General features: G+C 50.4%; 1 protein-coding gene and 1 pseudogene across 7 annotated transcripts in view; one reads left to right on the top strand and one right to left on the bottom strand.

The window, feature by feature from the left end:
* The first annotated feature begins 3,296 nt into the window (after positions 1–3,296).
* On the top strand, positions 3,297–14,474 carry LOC118661134 (annotated as a pseudogene).
* Positions 14,475–17,015: 2,541 nt separating this feature from the next.
* The window catches only part of UGGT1 (UDP-glucose glycoprotein glucosyltransferase 1), a 190,335-nt gene continuing 186,181 nt past the window's right edge, over positions 17,016–21,169 (bottom strand). For all 7 annotated transcript variants that reach the window (XM_036318740.1, XM_036318734.1, XM_036318739.1 and 4 more), the window contains one exon: positions 17,016–21,027. In XM_036318740.1, coding sequence (XP_036174633.1) covers positions 21,002–21,027 — 26 coding nt within the window. In that variant the 3' untranslated portion in view covers positions 17,016–21,001. The remainder of the gene's footprint in view (positions 21,028–21,169) is intronic.

The raw sequence follows: 21,169 nt of genomic DNA, 5'->3' as shown, positions 1-21,169 counted from the left end.
TCCCCTCGAAGGACCAGCCAGCGGCTGCGTCCCCAGCCTCCTGCCCACCAGCCTGGCTGCCGGCGGTCAGCGCAGGAGCCTCGGTGGCTGGGCCCCCTCCGCCCCTGGCCTGGGTGCTCGCGCCAGCCTCGGGCTTCGGGGGACCCAGCTCCCGGCTGGCCAGGGGGCTGACCTCACACGGCCCTGCCCAGAGCCTCCCCCAGACACGCCCTTTTTAAAGAAGCTGCTCACATCCTGACTGTTCCCATTTCCTCTCAAGTGGGATTGATTTCCCTTAATTTGTTCGATGTCATAGCCTCCTCGTTAGAGCCAGTGGGTCAGGGTCCCCTGGACTCTGGTGGACCGGCCCAGGGGCACGCCTGTCCCGTGGCGGCCCCCCTCGCCCCTGCCACCTTGTCCGGAAAGCCCCGGGCCTGGCCGCACCCGGCCCGTCCTCAGCGCGACGGTCCGGGCGACAGCCACCGTCGGGCAGTGGTGTCAGCTCCTGGCTTGGGTGAGACCCTGGTCCCCGGGCAGTCTGCCCCGCCAGGCGCTGAGCCCCAGCTCCCTTGGCCCTGCTGCCCCTCCCTCCAGCCCCTCCCCCTGCCAGGGGTGTCCCCCCCTCCCCCGCTGCTCCCCGGACAGGTCCCGCCACCAGCCATGGAGGCCCGGCTCCGAGTGGCCGCAGGGCCATTTCCGTGCCATGTGACTGGTCGGACACTTCCTCTCTGAGCCGTCCACGCCGGTCCAGGCCTGACCCTGCCCAAGGCCATGGCTGCCTCCCCTCCTCTGCCGGCGGCTCCCCCACACAGCGCCCCGCAGCTCTCACCGCCCCCCTAATGGGCTCTCCCGCCCTGCCCTGTGGCTCCTGGAACCGGGTTTCTCCGAAGCGAGCCTGGGGCTGTGGGACACACTGCTCTCTAACGGAGGCCTCTCCCAGGTCCTGGGAGCCGGCCTGGCCTCCGGCAGCCTCGTGGGCCCGGGCCCTGGAGCCGAGGCAGCCTGCCCAGAGCCCGGGAGGGGCCGTGCGGTGCGGGCGCCCGGCTGGAGGGTCCGGCTCCGCGGGCAGGGCTGGCGGGGACCTGGGCTTTGGGCGGGAACGCTCAGGGCTCGGCCCTGCCGGACGGGGCGGGACGGGACGGGGCGGGACGGGGCGGGACGGGGCGGGACAGGACGGGGCGGGACGGGACGGGGCGGGACGGGACGGGGCGGGACGGGGCGGGACGGGACGGGGCGGGACGGGACGGGGCGGGACAGGACGGGGCGGGACGGGGCGGGACGGGGCGGGGCGGGACGGGGCGGGGCGGGGCGGGACGGGACGGGGCGGGGCGGGACGGGACGGGGCGGGACGGGGCGGGACAGGACGGGGCGGGACAGGACGGGACGGGGCGGGGCGGGACGGGACGGGACGGGGCGGGACGGGACAGGACGGGGCGGGGCGGGACAGGACGGGGCGGGACGGGACGGGACGGGGCGGGACGGGGCGGGGCGGGACAGGACGGGGCGGGACAGGACGGGACGGGACGGGGCGGGACGGGACGGGGCGGGACGGGACGGGACGGGGCGGGGCGGGACGGGACGGGACGGGACGGGGCGGGGCGGGGCGGGGCGGGGCGGGGCGGGGCGGGGCGGTGGGCGCTCTGCAGGGCGGGGCCGCGCTCCCACTCCTTCCGGAAGCAGTTTCCTCACTTCCGGGGATTTAAAGCCCGGCGGGAGAGGCGCCTGCTGACTGTGCCCTGGTATTGTCTCCCCGCCTCCCACTCTCAGTGGGGCTCCCGGCGCCGGGAGGGACTGTGGCTCCCCACACGCCCGCGCGGAGCTGGAGGAGGGAGCCTGCAGCCGCCGGGGATCCCGAGGGAAAAGCAGTGGCCCCGCGCTCCCTGCCCGCGCGGCTGGGATGGGGAGGTGGTGGCTGCAGGCCAAGCAACCGCCTGCGCCGTGAAGGAGGAGCCTGTGTGAGGATGGGAGAGCCGCCCACAGGCCCTGCCCGCCTGGGGCGGGTCCTCCAGCCTGGAGATATATTTGTATATTTAATATAGTTTTCAGAAAAGAAGGGAGAGGGAGAGATAGAAACATCAGTGATGAGAGAGAATCACTGACCAGCCGCCTCCTGCACATCCCTACGGGGGGTTGAGCCCCGGAATCCGGTCATGTGCCCCGCCCCCCCCTTTGGGGGTCGAACGACCCTTTCACAGGGGTCACCTAAGACCATCGGAAAACATATATATAATTACATATTGTTTTTGTGATGAATCACTATGCTTTAATTATGTTCAATTTGTAACAATGCAAATACATCCTGCATATCAGATATGTACATGACGATTCATAGCAGTAGCAAAATTACAGTTATGAAGTAGCAACGAAAATAACTTTATGGTTGGGGCCATCACAACATGAGGAGCTGTATTAAGGGTCGTGGCGTTCGGAAGGTTGAGAACCGCTGCTCTAGTCCATAGGCCAATGCTCTATCCACTGAGCCAAACCAGCTACGGCATACTTTATTTCTCTTGGGTAAATGCCAAAATGTAGAACTTCTGGGCCATAGAAAAGTACATTTGCCCTCACCCAGTGGTCGGCAAACCGCGGCTCGCGAGCCACATGAGGCTCTTTGGCCCCTTGAGCGTGGCTCTTCCGCAAAATACCACGTGCGGGCACGCACGTCCAGTGCGATTGAAACTTCGTGGCCCCTGCGCAGAAGTCGGTTTCTGGCCTGGGCGAGTCTATTTTGAAGAAGTGGCGTTAGAAGAAGTTGGGGGTGTCGGTCGGTCAGGCAGCGGGAGACGCAGCGCCGGGGAGGCACGCGTGATTCATGCGCGAGTTGATGAGCCAGTCGGTCAGCAGTCTCGTGCAGTGGTTAGTGCTAGTCACGGCCACAAATTGCACGCGGGTGACAAAAGCACCTACTCGAAGCATAAAGTTACCTGTATTTTTCCAACCAGCTGCAAATCCTACAGGTATTTTTGTCATCAATTTAAGAATTGTAATTATTTTGTGTTGGTGGCTTTATTATTATAAAATGAGGACATTTTTAGCAAAGACCAGCTTAGGAGTACCCTAATTAAGTTAATAACAATGTACTTACCTATATATTTTTAAGTTTAAAAAATTTGGATCTCAAAAGTTTCAATCGTCGTACTGTTGATATTTGGCTCTGTTGACTAATGAGTTTGCCGACCACCGCCCTAACCCCCTAACCGGTTTGGCTCAGTGGATAGAGCGTCGGCCTACAGACTGAAAGGTCCCAGGTTTGGTTCTGGTCAAGGGCATGTACCTTGGTTGTGGGCACATCCCCAGTAGGAGGTGTGCAAGAGGCAGCTGGTCGATGTTTCTCTCTTACCGATGTTTCTAACTCTATCCCTCTCCCTTCCTCTCTGTAAAAAATCAATAAAATAAAAATTAAAAAAGAATTAGTTTTTAAAAAGTACATTTTAACTTTATAACAAACTTCCAGTTTTTCAAAGTGTTTGAACTAATCTACGGGCAATGGATGACAGTCACCATTGCTCCACATTCTTGCCAACCATTGTTAATGTCCGTCTTTTCAGTGCTCGCATTCCAGCAGGCCATCCAGCAGCTCATTTCAGTCATCATCATCTTGGTGAGCGGAAACCGGTTCTTGGCCGGGGCCACCGTGTCTGCCGGGTTTCTCCGGGGACTCCGGTTCCTCCCACCTCCCAGAGACGCCTGTGACGTGACCCGGCGCCTGCCCTGTCCCAGCTGAGAGAGTGTGGGTGTGGGAGGGGGTCCCGCGTGGGAGGTGCCCCATCCCTGAACAGTCACCCTCAACCCTGAACCGGGACATCATCATCTTGTTTTATTACTTTTTCTTTAATGTGTATATAGCACACGTTTAGTTTATGTTTAATATTAGTAGGCTTTTGAGACTTTATTTAGAAGCTTGGTTTTTGTGACCGGAAATATGCCCTAGGAACTTAATCTGTATCACTTAGTCTAGACGTCATTTAGTTTAAAGTCACAGTTTCCAAGAATCTACCAACAACGTTAAGTGAGGTCTTACTGTCTGTCCCGTGGTTGAGACGTAATGGTGAGTGCCTTTCGGGTGCTGCTGAGCAGTTGCATATCTTCTGGGAAAGGTGTGTTCTGCTGACTGTTTGAGAAGTGGGTTGTGTGTCCTTATCACCTGGCAGGAACTCTCCCTGTGTTCTGAATTCCTTCTGCCGATCTTCGGCTTGACCCTCTGTTTTTAAAATATATGTTTTTATTGATGTCAGAGAGGAAGGGAGAGGGAGAGAGAGAGAAACATCAATGATGAGAGAGAAGCATCGATCGGCTGCCTCCTGCACACCCCACACTGGAGATGGAGCCCGAAACCCGGGCCTGTGCCCTGACCGGGAATCGAACCCATGACTCCTGGGTCGCAGTCGACTCTCAACCACGGAGCCACGCCGGCCGGGCTCAGTGACTTCCTTGGTGAGCTCTTTTGATGAAGACAAGTCCTCAATGTTAATAAAGGCTAAGTCACCAGTGTTTTGTTTTGTAGTTCACAGTGTTTTTCTGGACAAACGTTACTGAAGCCTGAAAGGGCAGAGTCTCTTCTTTCTGCCCGGCCGGAGGAGGCACTGGGTGATGGTGGGAATGGAAGCCGCAGATGGAAAGAGCCGGACTCGCCCGCCGACTGTGTACTCCCAGACTTCTGTGAGACAAATAACTTCCATCTTTCTTAGTACTCGGCTCCTCACAGCTGAGCCCAGTCATAACCGACAGGTAAGGAAGGAGCAGGCAGCAGGCGCGCTCCCGGAACTCCCCTGCCGGCTCTCAGCTCTCACTGTCCCTGGGTCACCGCTGAGCTGCTGCGCTGGGGACCGGGCTGGGCTGGCCAGGGCCCCTGGCCCCCTGTCCCTGGGTCACCGCTGAGCTGCTGCGCTGGGGACCGGGCTGGGCTGGCCAGGGCCCCTGGCCCCCTGTCCCTGGGTCACCGCTGAGCTGCTGCGCTGGGGACCGGGCTGGGCTGGCCAGGGCCCCTGGCTCCGAGTCTCCCGGGCTCCTGGCGTCCAGGCTGAGACCCGGTGCTCGGGGTGTGGGCGGAGCGCTGCCCGGGGAGAGGAGCAGCTAGAACAGACCCAGGCGGGAGACAATAGGACTGAACTCCGGCCTGTAACTCACGTGGGTATCAGCTGCCAGCCTGTTTCATCGGGGTGCGCCCCGCGGGAGGTGCACGCACAGGGCTCGGGGACCCCGGGGAACAACCATCCGGGACCATAACTGTGAGCCTCGCTCCTCTGGGCTCCGAGTCTGCGAGCCATGGCGCCTGCCCGGCCCGGCGACTGAGGAGCAGACGCGATCGTGGATTTCGCAGTTCCCGGCAGGTGTCCTGCGTCGGCCCTGGAGGTTGGCCCTGGGCCCCACGCCAAGGCCCAGCCGTCCCTCCCCCGGAGCCGCCGGAGCCGCGTCTTTCGGACCTGGACGCCGCGAGAAGCCAAGTGGAAGCTGCCGACCTCCTCGCCGGAAAAAGAACAGGCGCGGGCACGGCTCTGCGCAACCCAGGGCCCCGCCGCCAGGAAGCCCACCGGACGAAGAGGGCTCTGTCCTCCGCTCGGGGCCGGACCGCAGCCAGCAGCCACGCGCGCCCGGACAGCCTGCTGGCCAGAGGGTGGCAGAGAGCAGCCGGGGAGCGCGCCGTCCTCCCGGCAGCCTGCGCCGGCCCGCCCCTCCCGCCGGACGGAGTGCGCCCCCACCTGTGCCGACCCCCACCCCCGCGTGACTGTATTTGGACCGGGGCCTTAAGGAGGTAACTAAGGTAAATGGGTCGTAACGGTGGGGCCTTCAGTGGCTGGGGTCCCCGTAAGGAGAGGAAGAGCCTTCAGAGAAGCACACAGGAGAGCGGGGGAGCCCCCGGGCCTCCGGCCGCCCGCGGAGCAGGCCCCGCACTGCCAGGCCCAGACCCCGCTGCTCGCTCGCCCGCCGCCCCCAGCACGTGCTCATCTTCCTTGGGAGGTCCAGTTTTGAGGCCATCTCTTCTCTGGTTTTAAAAGGTAGATTTTCTTAATAAATCTCCCCTGGAGGAAAGTGCAGTCCTGTTATGGAAATAAGGAAGAAGCCCAGTGAGAACAGGCTGCCACGGCAAGGGCGTCAGCCACCCGCACGCTGTCTCCGGGACTCAGAGGCAGAGGAGCACAAAGCTTTCTGGCTAAGATCGAGTGAAACTGATACACTTCAAAAATTTAACTCAGTAATGGAAGAACTGAACAAACTGTATGGCAAAACAAATAGCTAAATGGCAGAAGCAAATCATTTTTTTATAATTCTTTTTTAAATATATATTTACTGATTTCAAAGAGGAAGGGAGAGAGAGAGAGAAACATCAATGATGAGAGAGAATCATTGATTGGCTGCCTCCTGCACACCCCCTACTGGGGGTTGAGCCCGCAACCCAGGCATGTGCCTTGATCGGAATCGAACCTGGGACCCTTCAGTCCACAGGCTGATGCTCTATCTACTGAGCCAAACTGGCCTGGGCAGAAGCAAATCATTTTTTAGCAGTATTTACTTTATATGTAAACTAGAGGCCTGGTACACTGGCCTGCGGGGATCGGGCCGAAACCTGCTCTCCAACATGCCCCAAGGGGTCCTGAATTGCAAGAGTGCACAGGCCAGGCCTAGGGACCCCCACCAGTGCACAATCGTGGCGGGAAGGGACTGCAGGAGGGCTCCAGGGCAGGTCCGGCCCATCTCACCCAGTCCTGATCAGCCAGACCCCAGCTAACCTACCGGTCGAGTGTCTGCCCCCTGGTGGTCAGTGCGCATCATAGCAACTGGTCAAAGGGTCTGACGCTTGGTATATTAGGCTTTTATTATATAGAATGGGTTAAACTCTCCTGTTAAAATGCAGAGATTGACAGATCGGGGGAAAAAATAAACCTGATCAATCTATATGTTGTCAACAAGAGATTCACTTCAGATTCAAAGACACAAAGAGGTTGAAAGTGGAAGGACAGAATAAGATATTCCATGCAAATAGTAACCAAAAGAGGGCTGGTGTCACTATACTATTGTCGATTCCTCCTATTTTGTGCTTATTAGCATAAAATTTTAATTATTATTTTAAGTATTTCCCTTTAAATTATATAGGTAAAAAAGAGGTTAAAGAAAGTTAATACTTGGCTTTTATATTTACTGATGTTGTTACCTTGAATGTTTCTTCTTATGGCTTTGAGTTACTGTCTAGTGTTTTTCCTTTCAGCCTGAACTATTTAGCATTCTTTTGTAGGGCAGGTCTACTGGTAATGAACCCCTTCATTTTTTATCTAGGAATATCTTAATTTCTCCTTCATTGTTCAAAAAGAGTTTGTAGATATAGAATTGTTTGTGTTAAGCACATAAAAATGTCATTTCACTATCTTCTGGCTTCTGATGAGAATTTGGCTGTTAATCTTAGGAGGATCCCTTATGTGATAAATTGCTTCTCTACTGCTGCGTTTAAAATTCTGTCTTTGGGTTTCAACAATTCAACTGTTTTGGTGTGAATTTCTTTGAATTTATCTTGTTTTGAGTTCATTAAACTTTTTGGATATGCAGATTCATGTCCTTCAACAGATTTGGGAAGTTTTTCACCGTTATTCTCTCAAATTCTTTTCCTTCACTTTTCTTCTTCTAGGACATCTATGATGCATATGTTGGTACATTGATAGTGCCCCAAGGTTCCATAGACTCTGGACCTCAGAGTGGATAATTTCAACTGTCTGAATTTTCATTTCTCTGATTCTTTTTTCTGCCTACTCAAATCTGCTGTTGAACCCTTCTAGTAAATGCTCATAATAGTGTACTTTTCAGCTCCAGAATTTGTTTGGCTCCTACCTATAATTTCTGTTTCTTGTTTTTTAAATATTTTTATTTTGCTCATATGCTATTTCCTTGATTTACTTTAGTTCTCTGTCCATGACCTCCTTTAGCTCATTGAGCATATTAAATCAGCTGATTCAATGTCTTTGTCCAATAATTCCAATATCTGGGCTGCCTCAGATATAGTTTCTTCCAAATTATGTTTTTCCCTGTGACTGTATGTGTGTTTTTTTTAAACTCTTTGTTGACAAATGGACATTCTGGGTATTATATTGTTAACTCTGGAAATCTGATTCTCCCACTTCTCCGGGATTGGCAATTTTGGCTTGTTGAGGATCTGTGACTTTCCCAAACTAATTTTACAAAGTATGCCTTCCTTGATGTGTGTTCCCTGATGTCTTTTTTTTCTTAAATTAAATCTTTATTATTGAAAGTATTACATATGTCCTCCTATTCCCCCTTGACCCCTTTGAGCCCACTGCCACCACCCACCCCAGGCTTTCACTACCCTATTGTCTGTGTCCATGGGTTATGCGTATATGCATGTAAATTATTTGGTTAATCTCTTCCCACACCCATCTCTTCCCTCTGAAATATATTATTCTGTGGCATGCTTCATTGTCTCTGCTTCTATTTTGTTTGTCACTTTATTTTGTTCTTTAGATTTCACAATAAGTGAGATCATGTGATACTTGTCTTTCTCTGACTTATTTCACTTATAATCCTCTCCAGGTCTCTCCATGCTGTGTCAAAGAATAAGAGATCCCTTTTTTATTGCTGCATAGTATTCTATTGTGTATATGTTACACAGCTTTTTTATCCATTCATGTACTGATGGACACTTGGACAGTTTCCAGATCTTAGCTATTATAAATAATGCTGCTATGAATATAGGGGTGCATATATTCTTTCTGATTGATGTTTCAGGTTTCTTAGGATATATCCCTAGAAGTGAAATCACTGGGTTAAATGGCTGTTCCATATTTAATTTTCTGAGAAAACTCCATACTGTTTTCCATAATGTCTGCACCAGTCTGCATACCCATCAGCAGTGCACTAGGGCTCCCTTTTCTCCACATCCTCCCCAGCACTTGTCATTTGTTGATTTGTTGATGGTAGCCATCCTGACAGGTGTGAGCTGATGCCTCCTTGTCGTTTTAATTTGCATCTCTCTCATTATCAGTGACTTTGAGCATTTTTCCTATGTCTCTTGGACATCTGTATGTCCTCTTTGGAGAAGTGTCTATGTCCTTTGCCCATTATTTAAATTAGATTTTTTTTGTCTTCCTTTTGTTAAGTTTTATGAGTTACTTACATATTTTGGGTATTAATCATTTATCAGATGTATCATTGCCAAATATGTTCTCATGAAGTGGGCTCCCTTTTCATTTTGTTGGTTTCTTTTGCTGTGCAGAAGCTTTTTATTTTGATGTAGTCCCATTTGTTTATTTTCTCCCGAGTTTCCTTTGCCTTAAGAGATGTATCTATAAACATATTGTTATGAGAAATGACTGAGATTTTGTTGCCTGTGGTTTCTTCTAGGATTTTTATGCTTTCCTGACTTTTATGTCATTTATCCATTTTGAGTTTATTCTTGTTATGGTGTAAGTTGGTGGTCTAGTTTCATTTTTTTGCATGGGTCTGTACAATTTTCCCAACACCATTTATTAAAGAGACTGTATACTCTTGCCTCCTTTGTCAAATATTATTGAGCATAATGGCTTGGGTCGATTTCTGGGGTTTCTGTTCTGTTCCATTGATCTATATGCCTGTTTTTGTGCCAATACCATGCTGTTTTGATTATGGTGGCTTTGTAGTATAACTTCATATCTGTTATTGTGATACCTTCAACTTTGTTCTTCTTTCTCAAGATTGCTGCGGCTATTTGGGGTCTTTTTTGGTTCTATATACATTTTTGGAGTATTTCTCCTAGATCTGTGAAATGTACTGTAGGTATTTTAATAGGTATCGCATTAAATCTTTACATTGCTTCGGGTAGTATGGGTATTTTAATGATGTTAATTGTGCCAATCCATGAAAACGGTATATTCTTCCATTTGTTTATATCTTCCTCTAGCTCTTTGTTTTCAGTGCCCTGTAGTTTTCTGATATAGTCTTCTACCTCCTTGGTTAAGTTTGTATTTGTTGTTGTTGTTGTTGTTGCAATGGTAAATGAGGTTGTTTGCTTAGTCTCTCTTTCTGAGAATTCATTATTGGTGTATAAAAATGCCATTGATTTCTGGGTGTTAATTTTGTATCCTGCTACAGTGCTGAATTCATTAAATCTTGTAGTTTTTTGGTGGAATTTATAGGGTTTTCTATGTACAATATCCTGTTATCTGAGAAAAATGACAGTTTTGTTAATTTTTTTTGTCTGGAAGATCTATCCAGTGAAGTCAGTGGGGTGTTAAAGTCTCCTACTATGACTGTATTGTTGTTGAGTTCTCCCTCTCTCCCTTAAGTCCTCTAGAAGTATATATATATATAGGTGCTCCTGTGTTGGGTGCACATGTTTACCAGGGTTATATCCTCTTGTTGGATCCCTTTAATATTATGTAGTGACCTTTGTTGTCTCTTGTGATGGCCTTCATTTTAAAATCTATTTTGTTAGATATGAGTATTGCTACTCCAGCTTTGTTTTTCATTTCCATTTTCCTGTAAACTTTTTTTCCATGATGTAGAGAGCGCCTGGAAGATCACCTGAGCGAGGGCCGTTGGCTGAGTCCAGCGGCATCGGCAAAGCCATCTCCTGGAAAACATACCTTCTCAAAAGGCAAGATGCTGTCGGTCCTAACCTATAGCTCAGGTGCCGGGGGTGGGTGTCATTATCTAAGTTCAGCCAGGCGCCAGGGGCAGATGCGATTATCAGAGTCCAGTTAGGCCTGATGATTACAAAAAGCCACAAGGATGAAGAATTGCAGGCCGGAGAGTCTGACAGCCTTCGTCGGCGCCACCTTGGCCTCCGCTGCTCCCAATGGTTGTCACCATGAATCGGGACCTGCGCTGGGAGCGGCCTCCGCCAGCTTCAACCCCGAGCTGCTCACACACATCCCGGACGGCAGCCCAGAGAACACCTGGTGACGCCGAGATCGAGAACCTGATTCTGAACGACCCAGACTTCAAGCATGAGGACTTGAATTTCCTCACTTGCAGCCAGTGGTACGAGGTGGCTGTTAGGAAGAGTGCCACCTTGGTGAAGAAGATGAGGGAGTTTGGCATCTCAGACCCTGATGAAATTATGTGGTTTAAAAACTTTGTGCACCCAGGGCCTTTGCCTCTGGATCTCCACTTGGGCATGTTCCTGCCCACCTTGCGTCACCAGGCGACTGCGGAGCAGCAGGAGCGCTTCTTCATGCCCGCCTGGAACCTGGTGGTCATTGCACTTATGCCCAGGCAGAGATGGGCCATGGGACTCATCTTTGAGGCTTGGAAACCACAGCCGCATATGACCCTGAAACCCAGGAGTTTATTCTTAATAGTCCTACTGTGACCTCCATCAAGTGGTGGCCTGGTGAACTTGGAAAGACTTCAAATCATGTGATAGTACGAGCCAAGCTCTACACCCAGGGGAAATGCTATGGATTACATGCCTTCATTGTACCTATTCGTGAAATTGGAACCCACAAGCCTTTGCCAGGGATCACCGTTGGCGACATCGGCCCCAAGTCGGCTATGATGAGATGGATAATGGCTACCTGAAGAGGGACCATTATCGTATCCCCAGAGAAAACATGCTGACGATGTACGCCCAGGTGAAGCCTGGTGGCACCCATGTGAAACCCGTGAGTAACAAGCGGACCCACGGGACGATGGTGTCCATCAGGTCCTTCCTCACGGGAGAAGCTGCTTGGAGCCTGGCGAAGGCGTGCACCATTGCCGTCCGATACAGCGCCGTGAGGCACCTGTCGGAAATCAAGCCGGGTGAACCAGAACCACAGATTTTGGATTTTCAAACCCAGCAATAGAAACTCTTCCCACTGCTGGCCACTGCCTATGCCTTCCATTTTGTAGGCGTCTACATGAAGGAGACCTATCATCGCATTAATGAAGACATTGGCCAAGGGGGCCTGAGTGAGCTGCCCGAGCTCCATGCCCTCACCGCCGGGCTGAAGGCTTCCACCTCCTGGTGACTAACACCGCCATTGAAGCCTGTTGGACGGCCGGTGGCACGCACGGCTACTGTCACTGCAGCGGTCTCCCCAACATCTACGTCACCTTCACCCCGACCTGCACCTTCGAGGGAGAAAACGCCGTCACGATGCTGCAGACCGCCCGGTTTCTGATGAAAAGTTGTGACCAGGTGCACTCGGGAAAGCTGGTGTGTGGCATGGTGTCCTACTTGAAGGACCTGCCCAGTCAGCGGCCGCGTGGCCCACCGTGGTGGACATCGACAGCCCCACAGCCTCACCGAAGCCTATCGGCTCCGGGCGGCCAGATTAGTAGAAATTGCTGCCAAAAACCTTCAAACTGGTGAGTCACAGAAAAAGCAAGGAGGTCGTGTGGAACCTGACTTCCGTGGACCTCGTGCGAGCTAGTGAGGCGCACTGCCACTATGTGACAGTGAAGCTCTTTTCAGAGCAGCTCCTCAAAATTCAAGGTAAGTCCATCCAGACCGTCTTGAGGAATTTGTGCCTCTTGTATTCTCTGTACAGGATCAGTCAGAAGGCGGGGGCTTTTCTTCAGGAGAACATCCTGACAGACTCTCAGATCACCCAGGTGCTGCTGACCGTGATCCGCACGGACGCTGTTACGCTCATCGATGCGTTTGATTTCCAGGATGTGTCGCTGGGCTCCGTGCTGGGCTGCTACGATGGCAACGTGTATGAGAACCTGTTCGAGTGGGCCAAGACCTCCCCGCTTAACAAAGCCGAGGTCCATGAATCTTTCTACAAGTACCTGAAGCCACTGCAGTCCAAGCTCTGAAGGTCACGACCTCAGTCCTCCACGCCCCTGCACCTGCCACACAAACCTGCACAGAATCTTGATCCAATGCAGAGAGCTTTGGAGCACATGATAAATTGACCCTTTCCTCGTTATAAATGAAGAAAACAATGACCAGCTTTCAGAGATTAAATGAAAAAACAAATGTTTTAAGTGCAATTAACATTGAAAGAGACCCGCTAAGCATTCAGAAAAGGCTTTAAGAAATGCAGTATGACTTGCCTTTGTAACGCTGCTGATCCCAGGCCAGAACTTTTGATAATTCAGAGTTTAACTACTAAGTAATTAATTTTTCACTCTTAATTGCTAATCCCTGGATAATAGTGTTTTTAAGCAAACATATTTTTGAAGTGGGGTCGCACCCTTCTGAGCTTTCCTGCTGAATGCCCTACCCCTCCCACCATGGGCCCTGGCTTAAAAGCAGTTCCGAAGAAAACGGATGGGAGAAATAATCAGGAAATTCGGTGTGAGTCTGGCTTGACACATTTTCTGTCTGCTTACCCTTGATTGCTGACGTACTTCCTAATTGTTCATAGTAGCATTTGTCCAACACAAGTATTTCTTCGGCACAGGCCCACTGCGAGGTCATGGTCCGGTGCAATTGGGAATGAATCTTCCATTTGCAGGATCGCTAAATTGTCACTGGAGTAGCGCTGCAACTCCCTTTGTCCCCAACATCTTGGAAAGAGGTAGGTAGTGAAGTTATCTCATAGGACCTTTGGCAGTGATGGGACTTCAATCATTGGTGTTTGATCTCCCGCCCTCTTCCCCTAACTTCCTGAAGGTGGTGCTGAAGAAAGGAGAGCATCACCGTTCCTTCCGGGTGGAGTAAGTGTAGGGAGAGCTCTCGGTCACGGTTACTGTGACTTGGTGGCCATATTCACTGGAAAGCCTGGAACAATCCAGATTTCGTATGTGCTGTCATTTTGGCTAAACCATGAACATGCTTGGAGGTTCCAGCACCCAGCACGACACAAGTAAAAGCATCACTCAGGCTGCCTCTTACGCCCCTGGTAGCACAGGAAAAGCCCTTCGTGAACCATGTGTTCTGATTTTGGATCAGAAAATATAACCATTGGAACTATGGCTGAAGGATAAATGGAAGTTGCATAGAGTCTGTTTCTTACTGTACAGTTGTTTTTATTTTCAGTATGTTTCTAGGAGTTTTATCTGAACTGCTAAATTGTTCTTTCAACTGAAATCTAATTTACACAATCATTCTATATGTAAAGGGTAAACATGTATCTCTTAAATGAGTTTTATTCTTAAAATCAATGTAAAACAACACATCACTTGATTTTAATTTTTTTAACCTGCTAATGGTGTCTGTGAAATCAGTTGTTTCTGCCTCAGGAAGCTGGTTGTCCTAGAACTGTCTTGAGGAAGTGCTGTAGTTCATGGAAATTAATTCCTACCTGGGACCTGACATAAAATCTGTCCCAGTAATCGGAGAATTTTGGGCCCAGCAGGAATGCCTGTCTGTCGACACAAGCCTTACTCTCTCCGCCAGGAGGATTAATTGACAATTGTGTTAAGATTGAAGTAAAAAGCACCATGTTCATCTCATTTGAGTATTTCTTGACAGTTCAGATTCTGAGAAATAATATTTAAATTACTGGATATTGACCTGTTAAATACAGAATTGTTTCACAATCAGTGCTTAAGCACCTTATCCACAGGTGAACATCTGTAATCATAATCTGTGTTTGAAATACATGCACCTAATAAAAAACTAAATCTGAAAAAAAAAAGGATGAAGAATTGCAGCTTGATCTTTAAGCATGATTTCGCATAATTTCCTTTGTCTTAAACTCTAGGAAAACTTCCTGGTATCATGCTGTACATAATAAATGTGCTGCAGTAGCTCTGGGTCACTGTCTCTCCATCCGAGAACAGTGTCCCACCTGACCCCAGCTTTACCCACTGTCTCTGTGTCTCTTTCTTTTTCTCAATCCCCAGTCGCCCCTATTCAGGATTCATTTGCTCTCTAGCCGTGCTAGTCATGGCTGGAGTACCCCCATACATTCCTTCACTCTCAGCCATGCCTTTTGATTGGAGCATTTAATACATTTACACTTTAGGTTATTATTGAAGTACTTATTTGCCATTTTAATTCTGTATGCCTGTTTCTCTCTCTATATATGTATGTATATATATCTTCTCATTATCGCAGTCTCTTTAGCATTTCTTGTAGTGTTGACTTGGTGGTAACAAACGCCTTTAGCCTTTGTCTGGGAAGCTCTTAATTTCACCATCTATTTTGAATGATAGCCTTGCTGGATATAGTAATCTTGGTTTCAGATCCTTGCTTTCCATCACCTTGAGTACTTCATGCCATTCCCTTCTGGCCTGTAGTTTCTTATGAGCAATCAGGTGTCAGCCTTATGGGAGCTCCTTTGTAGGTGACAGTTTACTTTTCTCTTACTACCTTTCAGATTCTCTGTCTTTATTTTTAGTCATTTTATGATGTGTCTGGGTGTGGGCCTATTTGTGTTCCTCTTGCTTGGGACTCTCTGTGCCTCCTGAAATTGTGTGACTTTTTCCTTTACCAGGTTTAGGTAGATTTTCTGCCATTATTTCTTCAAACACGTTCTCTATCCCTTGATCACTTTCTTCCCCTTCTGGCATGCCTACTACATGAATATTGTTACATTTCATGTTGTCCCACAGTTCCCTTAAACTGCCCTCCTGTTTTTTCAGTTTTTTTTTCTTTTTGATTCTCTGAAAGAGTGCTTTTTTTCTACCCTGTCTCCTAATACACTAATCTGATTCTAAGATTCCCCTAATCTGCTGTGTATTTCTTCCAGGGTGTTCTTTATTAGTGCTATGCCATTCTTTACTTCCGTGTGTTTTTTTTCATAGTTACTATATCTTTTCTCATGCTGTTGAGCATCTTTACCATCATTATTCTGAACTCTATATCTCTATATTACATAAATTTCATATGTACATTTCATTTATCTCTTTCTCATTTACAGGTTGTTTTTTTGTTTTGTTGTTCTTTTGTCTCTGCATTTTGGCTGCCTGTTTGGGTTTGTGTCTGTGTGTTAGGTGGATCTGTTACAACCCTGTCTCTAGTGTGGGACAATATCAGACGCTGTTTGTGACTGGCCCTGAGTACCCTGTTTGGAGCTGTCAGCAATCCACAGCTTGTGGCTCCCTCTGCGGGGGCTGGGTGCCTTTTGAAAGGACCAAGATATGCATCAAGGTCTGCTTTTCCTAGCCCCAGGCCCGGTAGGAGATCAGGCAAAGACTCAAAGCCTCCACAGAGCCACCTGTGCCTGCTGTCATCAGCAGACTTGATTGGCCTTAGGCTATGTACCACAGGACAGGGCAAGAGGTCTTCCAGCAGGGTGTGGCGACTGCCTTTCCCGCAGGCCCAAACCGTCTGGATGCAAAGGTTCACTGGCGAAAGGTGTCCTCTGCAGCGTGAAGGAATGACTCGGCACAGGAAACTGGGGGGCTGCCCTCCGAGCTCCAACCCCAGAGCCCCCAAGTCTGGCTTCTGGGTGACGGGCACACAAATGTGTTCACTTTGGAAACCTATCAAGGTGCACGTTTATGTACTCGTGTCTACATCTGCTATAAGCCAATTAAAAAATCATTACAAGAAAAAAATTCATGTTGGCACCCAGTTTAAAACCCCTCAGGGGCCCTCTTGTGGCCTGGGATCAGAGTCAGGCCCCTCTCTGGAACTTCTCTCCTTGCCATGGCTCTGGCCACAGAAGTTCACATATGACTCCCTAAATTAGATACAGTAGCTCTTGTTCCCCTCCATCCTCATCTCCCTCCCCCTCCATGGATAACTCCTTCTTATTCTGCAGGTTTCAATTTAAACATCATCTTGCAGACGCGTTTCCTGACCACGAAGCCCCTTTGCCGACACCTTAGGTGCCCTCTGTGTGTTTGCACAGCCACAAGGTCCCCACCCACGACCGCCAGCTCAGCAAGGCACTCACTACACTCTCTTGCAGTGTCCAAGGAGAACCTGCCACAAGGGACCACATCTTCAAACTCCAAACCTGCTGTCCTTTCCCTCATGGTTAGTGCTGCTGGGCAGCTCGCCTGCCAGACCCTGCCCGGGCAGCCTGCAAGGCTGGGCACCTAGCAGAGGCCTGGGTGCCATCCTGACTCGAGAAAACTGCTGCCGCCGGACCCAGCTCGGCCACCAGCCTCGAGGGTCAGCAAAGCTCTCCTGGGGGCTCTGCTGCTTCTGCCAGGCGAAGGCATGGACTTTGAGCTCGGACGCTCTGCCTTCCTGAGTGTAAGAGCTGGATGACCAACCACAGTTCTAAAGAAGAGGCGTTTATTGTGTGAGCAGACCTTACTGTCCTGACAGCAGCAGGAGGTTCATTCACAGTTCACCTCGGGCCCAGGGCGTGTGCCACGCAAGGGCAGCACCAGGACCTACATTGCATTTAGTGGAACAGAATTACAGTAAAATAGAATAGTTTTTATAAAAAGGGTGTGTTTTTTAAGTACATAGTTTTTAAAAAAATTATAACATTTTTTCTCAGTTTTTCTATGTTTACATTGTTATACCAATGATAACTGGTTGGAAAACATAGTACTTGATCATCCTTTTCTCAAATTGTTGACTTTAAGTTAATGTATTCTCATACTTTCATTTTGAAGAGAAATTGTGCCTATTTCTCTGGAAATCTAAATCATAAGTAAGGCATTGCATAGATTACAGATGGGATGAAAGCCTTCGCTCTGACCCTAACTTGTATCGTATGCAATTAAAGCTTCCAGACCCAGCCTGGGTGTTGCTAAGTAACTGGGAGACTCAGGAGATGGCTTCTTGCTGGTGTCATCACCATGGAGGGTCCACTCTGTGCTCGGCTCTGGAGAGCATGCAGCGTGGCTGATCCTGTGGTGGTTTTCAGTCGGCACAGTCCCAGGGGAGGGGCCGAGTGCGGACTCAGGCCACCAGTGTCCCTTCTGTGGTAGCGCAGAGACCAAAGACCAAATGACAAAAGAGAACCTGGTGTCCTGCGGACGCTTTGGAAGATCAATGACGACACGCGTGAGCGAGTCTCATGGGTGTGAGCTCGACCACATGATGACCAGAGTCCTGCCTGAGCCCTTTCCTTCCTGCATGAAGCAGGGAAAACACGACTTCAAATTCAAAATGTTATCCCACCAAACTAGACACATGGCAGCTATATTTAAGTTGATAACTCTAATTATCCCCCACATTTCCCCATAAAATCAAGTATTTAAAAAACTAATCATAAAATCACACGGCAGTGGCCTACGTATTTAGATAACTTTGCACACAATGCGCCCCCATGTGTTACCAGGGAAAAGTGGTACCCTTAGGTGCCTTGACCAAAACATTCCCATTTCCACAAAATCCGATATAGTAATACTTTACTCAGAAAAATGCACTAGATACTGTCCCCTGTAACTCTTGAGTTGAATTCTTTCTTTTCATCATTCATGGCAATTTTAGAAAGGACTGCTTTCAAGTCTGGGGAGGGGCAGGGCGGGGAGGGGAGGGGATGGGATGGAATCGGTACCCCCGTGGCTATGAGGTGGTGTCCATAAAGCAGACTCCCAGCTCCAGGCCACGGGGTTCCTTCCTCCCCAGCACAGGCCAGTCTCGGAGGGAAACTGCTGCCACCCTCAGCGTGCAGCCTCATCCAGGGGCTTAGCCGGCAACCAGACTACAGTGTCCACTCAGGCAGGGCGGCCCTGATGTGAGGCATTATGGGCAGCAGAGCACATTAAGCTCCATTCTCGGAAACCACTTCCTAGTACATGTGAAAGCTTTGGTCTCCCAAGAGCTGAGTGCAGACGCGGCGGGCCTAGGGCGACGCATGCGCGTGGTGGGCAGGCAGACGTGTCTGTTCCCCTGTGAAATGCCATTTTGACAGATCCAACACTTTGTCAATCTTATGGAAAAGGAACATGCCACCATTCAGTGTGAGCACTGAATATAAGCTCAACACGAAACAGAGGCCTGCCCGCAGCAGGCTGTGTGCCTGGGCTCTGAGCTCGGCCCAGTGCCACTGTCCATGGAACAGAAGAGTTACAGGATTTCATATCCTCTGGCACTCGTTCAGAAAGGACATTTCCATCACGGCATCATGAGGGAAACTCCGTCACGGTCAGGTGGTTAGAAACAGGGCGCTGTTTCCAGAGCTCCCCTGCTCCCATCAGTCACCCCTGTGCTCGGCGCCCTCGCACGCCTCCCGGTCACAAGGCGCTCGCCTGTCACACAGCAGTGTCAGCAGACGCAGCTGACCATGACCAGCTGTCAGTGGCGACATCCTTTCCTAGAGTCAGAGGCTGTTTTTGAAAGACGCTTATGCCACGAGTCAAGAATTACTGGCAGAAGGAAAGCCCAGTTGCGTCTTCATATTTAAATTCAAATGTTAACAGGACCTCGTGCAGGGTGTGGCAGCAAGGGGCACTGAGGCCACAGAGAAACAGATTTCACACTGTGCCCCTCACAGGCTACACACGAGACCGGGTAGAAAGGCCCGGAGAAAGGTGGTCTGGCTCAGGGCCCACGGGAACCAGCAGCAAAAAGCACATCCCAGTGACTTTAGTATTTCTGCTCAATCTCCCAGAAAATGAACTGGGGAAATGAAGTTCTGCCCAGGGCCGCAGACAGAAGAGGCAGCGGCGGAAGCCTTGAGCAGCTTAAAGGAATCGAAGATGAAGCTGAAGAAGCGCTTCTTGCTCTCTCCGTGCGCGCGACCTTGAGGAGCTGGGCGGGGCCTGGTGCTGCAGTGACTCCCAGGACACTTCCAGGCTTGGCCTGTCCCCCCCCTTCCCCCCCCCAATGCTTACTGGGATTACAGAGCAAACTCCAAAGCTCCGTCAGAGCTTGAGAGACTCCTAAGCTACCTTTTGCATGTGAATATGGAAATGACAAATTACTTGATATTTGTCATAAGACTTAGATTTTTAAAAAAAGGTTACAAATTAATACTACCTGGCTTAGCTACCCATGTGCACCCCTCCTCTTATTTTTAACGAGCAGGCAAATATGAGCCCGTGGCTGTGCTACTGCTGCTGGGAAGCTGAGGGCGACCTGGAACCGTCCACCACAGACCACCAGCACACCATCAGCCTCTGCGTGGGAGCCTGCCAGCTCCGCCAGCTCCCAGCACAGGCTGCCCAGGCCTCCCAGCTCAGGCTGCCCCAGGCCTCCCAGCTCAGGCCTCCCAGCACAGGCTGCCCCAGGCCTCCCAGCACGGGCCACTCAATGACTAAAGAGTTCATGTGGCTTCAAGATGCCACCATGTGAAGTCAGGGCGGGGAGAGCCAAAGGCTGCCCCAGCGCGGAGCTAGCAGGAATAGGGACAGTGTCTAAAGCACATGAAGTCACAGTCCAAACCTCTCCTGGTCTCAGATGTCAGAGTCTTTAGTAGAGAAAATCGAAGCCAACTTCCCTGTGTCTGAGGGGAAAGTCCTCAGAGGCCGTGAGGGAGATGACAAAGTGTCTCCCGGGGCAGCCCAGACCCCTGGGGCTCACTATGGCTGTTTCCAGTCAACGTTTAGAAAATGGGGAAAAAGCAAATACTTTCACAAATACAAAAACTGTTTACAAAATAATTACCTAAAGTATTCAGTGAAGCTGGGTGGGAACAGAAGGTTTTCATTTCAAATTAGTCACAATGGTTCTGATGGTTTACAAGGGAACAGCCCATTCCCTCTTCTCACTGCCCCGCCACACCCCGAGCCTTCTACTCCTCGTTTTCCTCTCGCCCTAACCCACCCCATCCTGTAGCAATTAACTGGTCCTGAGCCCACCCTGACGACACACTAGCTGGCTGGGTCTCACTCCATGCTGCACGGATGCTGGGAGACAGCAGGGCAGGGCTCAGGCGCAAACCTCGAGGTGCAGGGCGTGGGCACGACCCAGGCTGCAGGGCGGACTTGGCTGCCATCAGCGAGGCAGGCGAGGAGGCAGAGGGGCCTGGCTGCCGGTGCCCAGGGTGGGGCGCACAGGGCTTGTGTCCCCCCCGCCGCCCGCCCCCCACCCCCCAGTGCCTTGGCCGTTTCCCCTTCTGGTTACCAGACTGCTCTTTACAGAGTCCCCGAAGCTCAGCCACTGGTCTTCCTCTGAGGTACAAAGCCACGAGAGTCTTCACTCCAGAGACCCAGAGCCGCCACGCCCAAGGCAAACGCTCCGAATCAAAAGGTGCTGGGCACCTGCCCAGCCAAGTTATCAGCAGTTGTATAGACAGGTCAGAAAAAACGAGCGTTTAGTATAAAAAGTGTTTTTCAAATGGTGCGATTTCCTATCCTTCTCTGCAGATTATAATTCTTCATGAGTCTGAGGTCCTATAGAAAAAGACAATAATTGCAAAGAAAGTTATAAAATACAGACTGGGCATGTTCTAGCACTATGACCTATTATTTGTGCCCACACCTCCATTTTATCTCTTTTTAAATTTTTAGAAACTTTGGCTTGATGTGCTTGAAA

This window comes from Myotis myotis, unplaced genomic scaffold (genome assembly GCF_014108235.1).
Source record: "Myotis myotis isolate mMyoMyo1 unplaced genomic scaffold, mMyoMyo1.p scaffold_m19_p_8, whole genome shotgun sequence".
NCBI lineage: Eukaryota > Metazoa > Chordata > Mammalia > Chiroptera > Vespertilionidae > Myotis > Myotis myotis.
Note: the sequence above shows the minus strand (reverse complement) of the source record. Positions and strands in the feature narration are given on the sequence as shown.